Consider the following 15,836-nt stretch of genomic DNA (forward strand, 5'->3'; position numbering starts at 1 on the left):
CAATTACCTTTGGTTTGGACACTTTCCTCTGAGGCTTTAGGGTAGCAACTGCATTTCTGCCGAATAAAATATTAATAATAGGCCTAAACGAATCAATAACAACAATAATTATAACAATACTACTAATAAAAACAACAATAATAATGCATAATAACAATATATAAAAAATAACAACAATAATATAATCATTATATATAACAATAAACATATATATATTAATTTTCGTAAACAATTAACAAATTTCGTTTCAGCCATACAACACACACATGTAGTCAAACATGTTCAAGAACCGGATCCGCATGTTTTTTAACGAACTGAAGGTGCTGGTTTTCATGCGATCCGGTTCTAGACGGTCCGACAGTGACGCAGAGCCGAACAGACGGTCCGACAGAATGAGGGGGCTCGGGATGGGCGGCTGCGGATGGCCGCCCTTCGTTGACTGCTCCAGCCGCGATGATGAGGAAGAATACTACGGGAGCGACCCCAGGCCCAGGAGCCTGGCGTTTGAGGAGAAAGACCCGAAACTGCAGGCGGGCCTGGACGCGGTCAGCCTCTCCAGCAGCACGGCCAGCGGCATGAGAACACCCCAGTGTCGAATCTGCTTCCAAGGGCCCGAGCAGGTACCCTAATACGCTGTTTTATCCCACATGTGTGAACACAATAACAAGGCCTGTGCGTATTTGATTTAGTCTATTGCCATTTTAAGTGTAAATGTCGGTGGTACAGTATAATGCAGTGGCCATGTTGCACATGCTGCTTGTTATTGTTACTGTGGTGAATTACTACAGCTCCACTACCTACATGTTGTTCATCAGCATTACTCATTTTTCGTCAATATGTTGAACTAAGTACATACACTTACACTTTAATATGATTTATTAAAAAACTGTTATAAGCAGAAAATAATTAGGTTTCAAGTATATGTTTATTAATGTAAATAAACTTAAAAATGATCACTGCATAACTGTGCACAAATATGCATTTAGTTCCACAAAATATGCATACTATATTGTGTTTATACCACAGGGCTGTTGAATGCTTGAATCTGATTGGTTGATGAACGTTCTAAGGTGTGTAAGCAAGTAGTTCCAGGCTGGACTTGACCGCATTACGTGTCCGTATCACTTCGCCAAGTGATTTAAGTTATTTCAAAGGTCCTACAACAGCAAAAGAACCGAAATCCACAATGACACCGACCAAGCAAATAAATGTAGTTAAAGGGATAGTTCACCCAAAAATGAAAATTTGATGTTTATCTGCTTTCCCCCAGTGCATCCAAGATGTAGGTGACTTTTTTTCTTCAGTCGAACGCAAATTATGATTTTTAACTGCAACTGCTGCCGTCTGTCAGTCAAATAATAGCAGTGATTGGGAACTTGAACAATAAGAGTCGAAAAAACTTCCTTAGACAAATCCAAATTAAACCCTGCGGCTCGTGACGACACATTAATGTCCTAAGACACGAAACGATCGGTTTGTGTGAGAAACCGAACAGCATTTATATCATTTTTTACCTCTTATACACCACTATGTCCAACTTCGTTCAACTTCCGGCTAGTGAGGTCTGATCGCGCTCTGACAACGGAAGTATATGGGCTCATTGAAGTATATGGGTGAGACATCACTTCCGTCAACAGAACTTTATTTAATTTTTTACCTCTAATACACCACTATGTCCAACTTCGTTCAGCTTCCTGTTAGTGAGGTCAAAAAACGCGTTCTGTTGACGGAAGTGATGTCCCGCCCATATACTTCAATGAACCCATATACTTCCGTTGTCAGAGCGCGATCAGACCTCACTAGCCGGAAGTTGAACGAAGTTGGACATAGTGGTGTATAAGAGGTAAAAAATTAAATAAATACTGTTCGGTTTCTCGCACAAACCAATCGTTTCGTGTCTTAGGACATTAATGTGTCGTCACGAGCCGCAGGTTTTAATTTTGATTTGTCTAAGCAAGTTTTATTTACTGTTATAGTTGAAGTTCCCATCTACTGCTATTATTTGACTGACAGACGGCAACGGTTGCAGTTAAAAATCATAATTTGCGTTCGACTGAAGAAAAAAAGTCACTTACATCTTGGATGCACTGGGGGTAAGCAGATAAACATCAAATTTTCATTTTTGGGTGAACTATCCCTTTAAACAATAGGATAAAAATGACAAATTATTTCCATGGAAAGCACATGCTCTCTCTCTCACCCAAACGCACACACATACAGTACGGACACACACTCACACAGAAATGTGTTGTCAATGCTGCTCTGATGATTTTATCAGTAAAATAGTTTAGCAACTTAAAAGCTACATGACATTTCTCACTGGTGAGGCAGTAACGGCGCTGTTCTTGAAGCAGATAAACTTACAATTTCGCTATTAGTAGAGACGCCGCTGCCGAACACTGTTGAGAGACGCACAGACTCAGGTAATTCACACACGCTCAATCTTTCTCTCGCTCATAACTGCATTAATAACTGCATTAGTCTGCTATCAATGGCTGGAGCCTCTGTTACTAGCTCTAAAATGATGTTTTGGAATTAGCAATGAAAACGTGGGATGAGATGCGTAAGAAATTAGTCCTACACACAAAATCGTTTTAAGGACAAAAACCTGATAGATGTCTTAAAAAACAACATCTGAACAATGTCTTGAGGTGTGGTAACCGTAAATTATTAGAAAATAATGCACACCCGAGGTGTAAATGGCCTGTCGTCAATTATTAAATAATATTGCTTGCTTACATTAAATATAAAACATGTAAAGTGTCTTAAAGTTGCGAGAAATTGTATTGGTAACATGTTTAGCTCACACCACCTGAAACAAAGACCATCGGCAACATGTAACCTAATAATGCATTTCTCTTTTGATGGGATACAGGATCCCATTGGAGCGTGTCGATTTACAGGTTCAATATGTCCACACAATTAACCTCTCGATTGCTTTTTTATGAGCAATAGACGTCTCAATGACGCTCTGTATGGAAATGTATAGATCCTAGTGTGCATGTTAAAGCCCAGGGCAGCCTGAAGCTGATTCATTTGCAGTGCAAAAAAGACCGTTGTGTTCATACAGACTATGAGTCTGAAAGACTGAAACGGTAATAATTGTATCTTGCATGAATTTTTTTAATTGTCAAGATGTTAAGGAGCAAAATAGATGTACATCTATATATGAGCAATGCTTTCTATCGCTTGATGGATGACCTGCCTTATTAGTCATGCAATAAACCAAACGCCTGTATTAGTATAATCAGATTCTCATGGACAAATCAGCGTGTGTTTGTATTTGTATGGTATAGGCGGAACACGGGATGGATGTTTGGTCAGCAGCCAAGCTGCGAAACAACAGATGTGCAAAACCTGTAAAGCTCGTCTGCTGCAAGTTAGCCGTAGACATCAGCTAATATGGAAAGATGTTAGTGATGTACCAACACAATCCATCTGGCAGTCCATCTGATTATGTCAGCCTCGGTGTCTTTTTTCAATGTGAGATGCATTTCAGTGTAAGCCTGCCTCTCAGGTAGATTGTTTAATGAGCTGTTGAAAGTGCCGGACGGGCGGAAGTAAAACAGGCACTTGAATAAAGACATTTTAAGGATTTTAAGGTCTGTTTAAGACATCTTTGTTATTGTTTAGATGACTATATAGCTTTATTAACATATAATATAATACCCCTTTAGCCTCTGCTGATGGATGTCATATCTGCACCATTTGGCAGGATTAAAGGGATAGTTCAACCAAAAATGGCAATTCTGTCATTTACTTACACTCATGTCGTTCCAAACCTACATGACTTTATGCAAAAAATAAAAGAAAATATTTTGAGGAACACTGTACTCTAATATAACATTGGACCCCATTAACTTTCATTGCAAAAAATGAAAAAAAAAAAAAATTAATTAAAATTAAAACAATTAAAAGCATATTTCTGTATTGGTGTCCATTCAAAATTAGCTGTGTATTTTTTATTTATTTAAAAAAAATATATATTTCATTGTGCTAAAATACTATTATATCATTGTAGATATTTTGCCAATGCTTGATTCTGTTTTGGAGGTTCTTAAAAACATTAAATGAACTATTATATAATTTATAAACAATATTTTATATTTAAAATGTAATATTTTTGAATATTTTCTAAACAATATTTCATATTTAGATTATAATATTTTAGAGTATTTTTTTCCCCTGTTTGCTGTCTTTGATGTCACAGCTGAAGATAATTTTGTAGAAAATTGCACATGTTATTTAGGGCTACAAGATTTGTGGAAAAATGTAATTGCAGTTTTTCAGATAAAAACTGCGTTTGTGAAAAAGCTCCAGGTTTGCTGTGCTTGTTTGTGGAGCTGCACAGTTTGGCCAAAAATTTGTGATTAATGTCAGTATGACAATAATAATAATGTTTTTTTTCTTAAATACTCAATTAAAAATGTTTCATTATATTATTGTAGATATATGACCAGTGCCTGATTCTGTTTTGAAGGTTCTTATAACCATTAAATGAACTATTAATAGATTAAAATATTTCCCCCCCCGTTTCCTACCTTTGACGTCACATTTCTATTTAGTGATTAGACACCATTTACGGCATTTACCCGACTCCATAATGATGTCGCGTTTCAAATGGCATAAGCTGAAAGACTGCTGTATAGATGAATGACAATGCAAACATATAGCTCCAGGAATCATAGACCTCCTTGCTTTAAATATGAGTGCCGTGCTGAAGGGGGATGTGTGATATCAGTCCTCATTAGTCAGCCTTCTGATCTGTCAGAGCTTCTGGAACATGTAAAACTGATTTGTTTTGATGTGTTTGTGCTTGATACGAGCTCTAATCAGATTAAGCTGAGAGTTTTTTTTTTTTTTTATATTTCGCTTTAGCGCCAAAGCGTGATCTGCCATGATGGCGCCGTTTCTTTTCACACACAAAACAAAGCTTTTTGTCAATGATTACTATGTGGAGAGAATGATTTGAGCGCTAATTACAGATGTAGAGATGTTAGGCTGGTTGTTCTGAGAGCTTCTGCAGCTTATATGCTTGGAAATCTGGCCTTGGATCTCCAATAACAGCTAGATACACTGAAACAACAAGAGGAGGACAGGCTGTACTTTAAAGCACAGTATGACTCATCTAGGTCCACTTATCGTAACGCTCACATTGATCAGACTGGACAGACTCGTGATGTCAACTGTACTGGAGAACTTGATGGGAAATGTGCTGGGGAGGTGCTGTTGGGTTCAGAGGTGGAAATGCTTCTGTTTTTGCATTCTTTAATTTGATGCAAAACTGTTATTATTCTGTATAAGAATATAAGTGAAAGGTTGAATAGAAAAATTGTATTAATTACCATTTAATTTTTAGCAAAAAGTTCATCATCACGATCATCCTCTCCAGCATGATTACGCCTTAATGGAAGCAAGAAAATTAATTATTTAAGTAGTAACTAGTGACCTGGAAATAGTGTAGAGTCTTAAATATTTCTTATTAATTTCATGTGACTAACCTTTCTTAGTATTTAACTTAATACTTATTTCTATAATATAATTAATTATATTTATTTTAAGCAAAACTTATTTTTTCATTTATTAATTTAAGTTTAATTTAATTTTAAAGGGCACCTATTATGCCCCTTTTTAGAAGAGTAAAATAAGGCCCTGTTTACACTAATGAATTTTCATTTTAAAAGTTTTGCTTTAATTTGTAAAAATTTAAATTTTTAAAAATGAATTTTTTTTTTTAAAAGTTACGCCTGTCGTTTACACAACACCTGCGTTTTCAAACCTCGAAAATGGAGAAAATGTCGGGGTTGTGTTTCAGTGTAAACAGACCAAAACTGAGACTTTTGAAAACGATGGCGTCGCTGCCCACGTTCCCTCTGCGTATCCTTGACAACTGTGTAAACAATAACATGGAAATTGAACTGCAATCTTTGCTTTCCTGTAGCTCAGTGATTAGAGCATGGCACTAGCAATGCCAAGGTCATGGATTCAATCCCAGGGATTGCACATTATCGGATACAAATGTATAGTATAATGCAACGTAAGTCGCTTTGGATAGAAGCGTCTGCCAAATGCATAAATGTAAATGTTGTTGGCTTTGTTGTCATTTTTAGCAGCCATTGTGCAGTTAAACTGCATTTTTTAATACTGCAACTGCCTACATGTGCAAGAAGCAACTGTTTACACTTGTACACGCATGTCCAGTGTGCATGAACGGTCATGTGATATGCCTTTTTGGCCTTGTAGTATAGAGAGAGATTGTTTTTGAAATGCTGTGGAAATGTAGACGAGGATTGTTTTCATTTTGTTTTCAAGTCTCTGATGTCCCCAGAGTATATATATTTAATTTTAGCTCACAATACCACACAGATAATTTTTTATAGTATGTTAAATTTGCCACTTTTGGGGGTTGAGCAAAAATACGTTGTTTTAGTGTGTGTCCCTTTAAATGCAAATGAACTGCTGCGCTCAGCCTAAGAGGGCGGAGCTTCAAGAGCTCATTCTCTGGTGTCAGGAGTCAGGACGCACTAATAATGTCAGAAACTGTCAGTAACAGTGTCTGAACCGGATTCGGACAATAACGCCTACAGAGCCAGAGTATATATGCTGCGTGGAGACAGAACAGGTATAGTTTAGTTTAATTACGGTTATAACTTATGTAGTCATCTTGATTTTTTTGTTTTATGACGTTTATTGTACTTCACACAAAAGATGAAGCGTCTGTTTTCCCTCCAGAAAATCACTGTAAGAGCTTAAAGGTGCTTTATGTAAGAATGACAGCTAGTGGTTGAAATGGGTACTGCAGTCCAAATTCAAAATATTGTTTTCTCCGCCCCCTCCTCCTCACTCGATGCTCACGCGGGTTGCCAGTTTCAAGACACGCAACAGGAGCAAGCTCAATTAACATTGAGAGGTGAGGAGACTTACACACTGTAAGATAATTAGTTGATTTATTGATTTATGATGAGTTGATATCGCGTTTTAATATGCTCCCGTTCATAGAGATTTTTAGATGGATGCTGAGGCTTTTTAGGTCGGGTAGAATCTGCGATCTCTGACCCAGTTTGTTTGCTGGCTTCAGATGGCTGCAATTAGCTGCATGTGTTTTCCACCAACTGGCAACCCGGGGTGGTGAAATACTATTGGGTGAATTGGCAACGTGCGGTCTTGCACAGACCGAAACAAAAACAGAAATTCTGACACGGAATGCAAATTTCAAAAGTAAAATAACTGGCTGTTGCAATGGTTTTCAGAGAAACGAGTATGTTAACTCAGCATGTTTAATAAATATCTGCAAACATATTATGGTATTTTTATGCTTTAGTACAGTCAAAAACTTACATAGAGTACCTTTAATAAGACACAGTACAAGAAGTGCGCATTAAAACATTATCCATAAACTCTCTCTCTCCCCCTTGCATTATCATCAACATACATAGCGAAGTACACAGAAACACTCGTTACAATTAACATATACAGACCCTTTTCGGGGGTGCTTTATAAATTGGTAAACTTTATATCTGTAATTCAACTCCGATGAACTGTAATAAAGTGCTCTCACCTTTATTACTGCTGTATCCAGTATCACTCTGCAGACTGTAAGCTGGATCACGAACAGTTCCATCCTTGACTGACAACTTTTTAGCAAAACCTGTGATTTGTATTGTCCCTTTGTATTGACATTGATTCACAAAGCAGTCTGTTGTGGGGGTGCATTCCCTTTGAAAATAAAACTAATCCACTGAGTCTTCAGCGGCTCTGATGTCAGGAGTACATGGAGTTACATTCACTCTTACATCCAACAACAAAACACCTCAATCGCTTAAGAGACATTCTTGTCGCTACAAATGGCGGACTGTGTACAACTCGCTCAGGGTGGGGTCTATGCTAATACGGCAAAGTCTGTCAACAGTCGTGGGCGGGGCCTGTGCAAAAGTGACGTCACTTTGTACATAATCTGCAAATGTCTTGTTCTGAGACACTGCTTATGATTTATGGGGATTAAAAAAAAGAGGATCACCATAGGGTGGTTATGTACACACACATTTCTGTTTAGTTTATTACATTCATAATAATAATTATAATAATATTAATAATAATAATAATAATTAACTTTTAATTAATTACAGAAAAATTTCCAGATTTTTAATGTGGATATCACAGTAGATCCTACAGTTTGTATTTCACATACTGGACTCACTACTCAATAGTGCAGAGTAAAAGATGTGGTCTCTTTACTAGCCTCTTTCTGTGTTTATCAGACAAATTGAGAGGAACGCATTATAAATCTGTTTCTTCTCAGAATCAATAGTGATTATTAAGCTTAAAGTGGTTCTCATTCTAGTCACACCTCAAAATTGCATTTAGACACGCCAGTACCACAGTTAACGAATCGATGCAATTAATGACCGCAGATTGCTTTCCCCTTTTTTCTTCTTTTATGCCGCAGTACCTGAGTACTTCAGAAGCCATTCAGTGTTTCTTTTGTTTGCAGTCTTTCTCTAAAGATTATATCAATCTTAGAGTCCTGTATCTCTGCCCCACAGTTGCACATCCTGTTCTTTATCCTCGACTTGTTATTCACATTGTATCTATTGAAAGTTCTCTCTAAATGCTGCCGTTACATCTGTAATGTTAGCTGATTCATGGTTTCTTGTTAAATATACCTGGCACAGTCATTGTCAGTTGTTTTGGTGGATGCTGTATTATTAGTGGTACTTGCTTCTGAACAAATCCCTACCCTTACATATTATTTAACTAGAAAAGTTAGTTAGGGCTGCAAACTTTGGGGGAAAAATGTGATTTAAAAAGGAAGCGCCAGGTTTGCTGTGATTGTTTGTAGGGCTACACAATTTGGCCAAAAATGTGTGAATATATATCAATATGACAATATAATAATATAATAATTTATTATTATTATTTAATCATTATTTTCTTAAATGCACAATATTTTTTTAAATACTCCATTTTATTTTACAGTGAAATATTAAAATTGTAATATTGATTATTTTGTTTAATTTTTTTATAGCAATACAACTTAATAATAGTAATAATAATAATTATTATTATTGTCATGATTATATTTATTAAATACTCAATATTTTATTTTACAGTGAAATATTACCATAATATTTATTTTGTTTACTAGTTTTATATCAATATGACAACATGTTATATTATATAGCCTGATATATAATATAATAATAATTATTATTCTTAAATTCTCAATATTTTTATTATTATTTTAAATACTCAATTTTATTTTACAGTGAAATATAGTAATATTTATTATTTTGTTTAATATTTTAATATCAATATGACAACTTAATAGTAATAATAATAATATAATTATAATAATTATTATTGTTATTATCATGATTGTATTTCTTAAATACTCAATATTTTTATTTTACAGTGAAATATTACTATAGTAATATTTATTTTGTTTACTAGTTTTATATCAATATGACTATATATATATAATAATTATTATTATACTCAATATTTTTATTATTTTAAATACTCAATTTGTATTTTACTGTGAAATATTATAGTAATATTTATTATGTTGTTTAATATTTATATATAAAAATGACAATATAATAATACTAATAAAAATAATGATAGCAATAACAATAATATAATAATAATAATAATGATTGTTATTATTTTTCTTAAATACTTGATAATTTTTTTCAAAGTGGAATATTACAATAATAATATTTATTATTTTGTTTCATATTTGTTTTTATTAATAATAATAATAATAATACATAATGGCAGAGAATTGCAGGGAAAGCTTCTTAAAGCTTCTCTTTTATTGACAACAGCCTAGCAACCACATAGCAACCACAGAATGCACCATAGTGACAGTTTGCAAGAGCCACTGCTTTCCCAATGAAATTTCTCAAAAGCGTTTTCCCGACAATTCACCCAGAGATGAGTGCTGTACCTGCAAAGCGCGTCTCCCACTGCAGGACTTTCAGAGGTGTGTATTGATCGAGTGTCTGGAGCAGTAGAGGCGAGAATAACTCACCCGTCTTTTAACTGCACACTCTTCAGATCCTCGAGCCCTTCTACACACGCTCATAAGTCTGGAGTCCAAAGCTCACGTCAGCAGCCGCATGCACGCTGTGTCCGTGATCGATTTATCATTTGTAACGGCGGACAGGTTCATGAGTAATATCTCATTTACGTAAATCAGCTTCACCACAACATTGTCCTGGGGGTCAGCGTCCAGTCATGAGGAGCGTTCTGCGGCTGTAATGCAGCTTTAAAAGCCAACAGATGTCACAGGATTGTAATGCCCATCGAGGCTTTCAGCAGATGTGTTCCCACTGGATGTTCACTTGATGTTTACGTGATTATCTGAGACTCTACTAACTTCTTTCTGCTTTGTTAGGTAGCACTGGATGAAATTGAAAATAAAACTAAATGATTGAAATGGAAAACAGGAAATATCTGTACTAGATTTATTACACAAATCTTTTGGTTACTTGATTGAGCAGTTAAATTGTTTTCAACATTGATAATAATAAGAAATGTTTCATTAGCAGCATATTAGAATGATTTCTGAAGGATCATGTGACACTGAAGACTGCAGTAATGATGCTGAAAATTCAGCTTTGACATCACAGGAATAAATAACATTTTAAAATATATTAAAATAGAAAACAGTTCTTTTGAATTGTACTACTACTGTATTTACTACTACTACTACTGTATTTGTGTTCAAATAAATGCAATTTAGGTGAGCATAACATTAAAAAATATACCTACCTCAAACTTTTGAGTGTACGGATTTCTGAAAAATACAAGCATTTCCAGCTCAGTTCACTGCCATATTTCCAAGTAAAACTGAATATGCAGCTGGAAATAATGTAGATCTGACTTAATTGTGCTGATCAGGATTTGATTGGATCATAATAGTTAGGATATGATATTATTGGCTAATCTTATTTCTTCCTACTCACATCCTTGGTGACGCTACAGAAAAGAAGGTATTTCAGAGGCAGAGAAAGTTATTATCTTTGATGAAACATTATATTTTCCTGGCACAATAGACCTTATGTAGCCACGCCCCTTTTCAGCACTGCTCTCGTTGTTTTGTCTTCTGGTTTGTTCGGAGCCCCGGACATGATATGCATGACATACTAAAACGTGTGCACGATTTACTCATTCGTTCCCTCGATTTACTAAAACGTGCACACGATTTACTATTTCGTTCCCTCGATTTATAAATCATGCACATGATTTAGTAAATCGAGGGGAATGCATTAGTAAATCGTGTACACAAATTAGTAAATTGTGTGCGCAATTACATTTTTTTCTTGCATGTCATGCGGGTCCACAGTATGAAGGTAAGATCTTACAGATTTATGAATGAACCACTGCTGTCTGCTGACATTTTTTATGACATCTGCTTCAAACATGACAATGCTCATAACTTTAGTTAACTCTACAATAAGTAAATCCACTTCACCAGCTTATGTCCCCCTGTAGTCAAAAATTTTATTCCTTAAAACTCATCTTTGATCGCCAAAAGACATATTTAAACGTTTAAAAAAAAGTGAAAAGTCATGCTTTAAAATAGCTTGAATGTAACTACACCCTTGCTTCATTTATTATACGCAGAACCATGAATATGCAAATTAGCCCCACCTCAGAGTTCCACTCGGTCAACTTACTGATGTAAACGCTGCACAATGGTATCGCTCTTTACAACATCGGACACATAATGGTAGTTAATATGATTTATTTATGATCTTCAATGAGAATGTCAGTGGAGAAAGGCATATAGTTCATCATAACTTCGTAATATACCATATATACCCGCCATATTGATAAATCTACAAAGAAAAATATACCAGGATAGCCTGGCTTCTCTCAAGACTCCCCTGCTAGTTCACTGTTAATGATATTCTAAACCCTGCCCACACGTTCATGTGATTGGTTAGAAGGTAGTTTGTGACATCAGAAACACCCGCGATTTCAAACATTCTTTTTTTCACTGCAGTTTTTAGAAGACAATACTGGTGTTGACTTGTGAAATTGCACATGGTTTGTCTTAAAGGTGCCCTAGAATTGAAAATTGAATTTACCTTGGCATAGTTGAATAACAAGAGTTCAGTACATGGAAATGACATACAGTGAGTCTCAAACTCCATTGTTTCCTCCTTCTTATATAAATCTCATTTGTTTAAAAGACCTTAGAAAAACAGGCGAATCTCAACATAACACTGACTGTTACGTAACAGTCGGGATCATTAATATGTACGCCCCCATTATTTGCATATGCCAGTTCATGTTCCAGGCATTACACAAGGGCAGCCAGTATTAACGTCTGGATCTGTGCACAGCTGAATCATCAGACTAGGTAAGCAAGCAAGAACAATAGTGAAAAATGGCAGATGGAGCAATAATAACTGACATGATCCATGATTACATGATATTTTTAGTGATATTTGTAAATTGTCTTTTTAAATTTTTCGTTAGCATGTTGCTTATGTACTGTTATATGTGGTTAAAGTTACCATCGTTTCTTACTGTATTCACGGAGACAAGAGCCGTCGCTATTTTGATTATTAAACACTTGCAGTCTGTATAATTCATAAACACAACTTCATTCTTTATAAATCTCTCCAACAGTGTGTAATGTTAGCTTTAGCCACGGAGCACTATCAAACTCATTCAGAATCAAATGTAAACATCAAAATACCATACTCACATAATCCGATGTATGCATGCAGTATGCATGACGAACACTTTGTAAAGATCCATTTTGAGGGTTATATTAGCTGTGTGAACTTTGTTTATGCTGTTAAAGGCAAGCGTGAGCTCTGGGGGCGGAGAGCGTGAGCAATTAAAGGGGCCGCAGCCTGAATCGGCGCATTTCTAATTATGCCCCAAAATAGGCAGTTAAAAAAATCAAAAAAAAAAAATCTATGGGGTATTTTGAGCTGAAACTTCACAGACACATTCAGGGGACACCTTAGACTTATATTACATCTTGTAAAAAAACGTTCGATGGCATCTTTAAAGCATATTAAAAACACGACATAGACATTATTAAAAACTTGATTTTCTCCACAGGGGGACTTTAAATACCAGGTAATATACAGTGCTGCTGCAAAAGCATGCTGCACCTGCATGCTTGTTTCTCTGGCGCATAAGGTCTATAAGTCTAGGGACATTTATTACGAGAGTAAACAGGATCAGGTTTTGATTGTGGATCTGTTGGTCATCAGATTGCGTTCTCTCTTGCCCGCAGGGGGAGCTGTTGAGCCCATGCCGCTGCGACGGCTCCGTGCGCTGCACCCACCAGCCCTGCCTGATCCGCTGGATCAGTGAGCGAGGCTCCTGGAGCTGTGAGCTCTGCTACTTCAAGTACCAAGTCCTGGCCATCAGCACCAAGAACCCGCTGCAGGTAAAGCGTCAGCTCGCTCCTCAAACTGTGAAGTAACTGGGTCAGGGCTAAGCACTGGCTAGCATCTCTATTTATATGCTTCTACAAGCAAAGCAAAAAAATGCTGTCTTATAGTGTTTTTTTTTTAATGCTATGTGTTTCAGTGGCAGGCCATTTCTCTGACGGTGATTGAGAAGGTGCAGATCGCCGCCATTATCCTGGGCTCGCTCTTCCTCATTGCCAGTATTTCGTGGCTGGTGTGGTCTTCTCTCAGCCCGTCTGCCAAGTGGCAGCGCCAGGACCTGCTCTTCCAGATCTGCTACGGCATGTACGGCTTCATGGACATCGTGTGCATAGGTGAGAAGTAGAACAACAGCGCAAACACACATTCATTTTTATAGCTTTTTTTGACTTACTATAGACTAATATAACACACATTTGCATATAGGTATGATTGGATATGTATAAATGTAAATTTAATATGGGGAAATTATGGGAACACTTCACAATAAGGTTTGTTAACAGTGGATAATGCATTAGATATCTCAAACTATCAATGAATAATACATGTTTAGATGGTTGTTCATTTCTCCGTATGTTAATACATTTTAATGTTACAATGAAAAAAGTTGTATTTTGTGAACAATAAATACACTAATAAAAACATAAATAAATAGTAATAAATATAAATATTGTTAATAACCTTCATGTTTGTTCATAATACATGAACTGATGGTACTGATGTTAATTTATGTAATATATTTTATTGTAAAAAACAATTATAAAATTGTTTATTTAAATGTACAACTTATTCTAAATAACACACTTATGTATGTATAATTTGTAATATTGTTATATTAAAGCATTAGGTATCTTGAACTAACAATAAACTATACTTTTTAGGCATCATTAATCTGGGTTTAATGTTAATTTCTACATATACTAATACATTTTAACATTACAAATCATAAGTTTAAGTATTGTGAATGAACTTTAAGTTATTACAAAATAATTAAATTAAATTATGTTATGTAAATGATATATATATAACATAAATTTATATATAATATATAAAATAATATATATTTTAATTTATATAAACAATATTTCAAAAAGTAATACATTTTAGTTATGTAACATATTATGTAAAATACAATGCATATTTAAATATTGCATATATAAATTTAATATTTATTTTTTAATATTAATTTATGTAATGTTAAGCAATGAATAAGTAATGTTTTTATAAATAAAAATGTATAAACTATAATTTTGAAATGTGTATTTTTAATATACTACAATAATATTAATATACTATTAATAACTACTAATAACATAAACTCATGTTAATTTATGTGACATATATAATATTATGAAATAATATTAACCTAGATGAATAAATGCAGTTAGAAACATTGTTGTTAGTTCATGATACCTTGTGCATTTTCTCATGTAAACAGTTGAACCTTTTTGTAAAGTGTTACCACATCAATTAGTAGCCTAACATCGCCTAATCTATAATTCCTCACAGGCCTTATAATCCACGAGGGCTCATCCGTGTATAGAATCTTCAAGCGATGGCAGGCTGTAAACCAGCAGTGGAAAGTATTGAACTATGAGAAGTCGAAGGACTTGGGTGACCCGGTGAGCTCCAGCAGTAAGGCAGGCGGCCGCGGCTCACGCAGCAACCCGCACGGCCTGGCCAGCGGCAGCAGGGGGGGCCAGCGAGTGCGCAGGTTAAGGACTATCCTCAACCACCACTGCGGCTACACCATCCTCCACATCCTCAGCCAGCTGCGGCCCAGCGACCCGCGGCTCGGGACCGCCACCAACCGCGAGGTGGTCATGCGGGTCACGACCGTATGAGGTCGGACCGGAGAGGGGAAAAAAGACGCCACCGAATTTCAGGCTGCAAGCGGCTTTGCCTGCGAAAGACAGTCTCGCGATGCCAGGATGATTGCGATTTTTCCTTGCGTAACGACTTTTTAAACGGACAGGAATGCACACGGGAGCGCGACGAACAATGCGTAAGACATTGGCGCCATTCATTCCTGGAGTTTCTATTGGCGAGACTCTCATGACTCTCTAGCACACTATTGCATTTTTAGTTCAATTTCCTCGCTGGTGTTGTTTTTTTATCGATGCGGTTTTTAAAACTTTTTGATTTTCTAAGGGAGAATGGTACATGAAGTGACACCGACGTGTGATGTATATGGTGACTCATATGGACCTATTGTAAATGATGTTTACGGATGCTTCTGACGCAGCAAGAAAGCCAACCATAACCAAACGATCACGACACAATAACCAGGGAAACGAGATCCGAATTGTTACATACTAAAATATATGAAAGGGGAGGGTGCAATAAGACATCATAAGATTATACAGAGAATAAAAAGACGTAAACATTTAAAAGAATTTGATCTTCTCTGCA

General features: G+C 35.9%; 1 protein-coding gene across 1 annotated transcript; it reads left to right on the top strand.

The window, feature by feature from the left end:
- Positions 1-278: 278 nt before the first annotated feature.
- marchf9 (membrane-associated ring finger (C3HC4) 9) lies at positions 279-15,391 on the top strand. The gene is made up of 4 exons (XM_067371951.1): positions 279-620; positions 13,268-13,423; positions 13,567-13,759; positions 14,934-15,391. The coding sequence occupies exons 1-4, from the start codon at positions 279-281 to the stop codon at positions 15,266-15,268; spliced, it is 1,026 nt and encodes a 341-aa protein (XP_067228052.1). The 3' UTR covers positions 15,269-15,391.
- Positions 15,392-15,836: the final 445 nt, after the last annotated feature.

The sequence above is a fragment of the Chanodichthys erythropterus genome, chromosome 20 (genome assembly GCF_024489055.1).
Source record: "Chanodichthys erythropterus isolate Z2021 chromosome 20, ASM2448905v1, whole genome shotgun sequence".
Classification (NCBI taxonomy): Eukaryota; Metazoa; Chordata; class Actinopteri; order Cypriniformes; family Xenocyprididae; genus Chanodichthys; species Chanodichthys erythropterus.

What these genes read in the sequence shown, in the direction of transcription:
- marchf9 (XM_067371951.1), top strand. Translation starts at nt 279, where the DNA reads ATGTTCAAGAACCGGATCCGCATGTTTTTTAACGAACTGAAGGTGCTG. An exon ending in GCTTCCAAGGGCCCGAGCAG is followed by an intron (nt 621 to 13,267) that starts GTACCCTAATAC and finishes TCTTGCCCGCAG; the next exon opens with GGGGAGCTGTTGAGCCCATG. An exon ending in GCACCAAGAACCCGCTGCAG is followed by an intron (nt 13,424 to 13,566) that starts GTAAAGCGTCAG and finishes TATGTGTTTCAG; the next exon opens with TGGCAGGCCATTTCTCTGAC.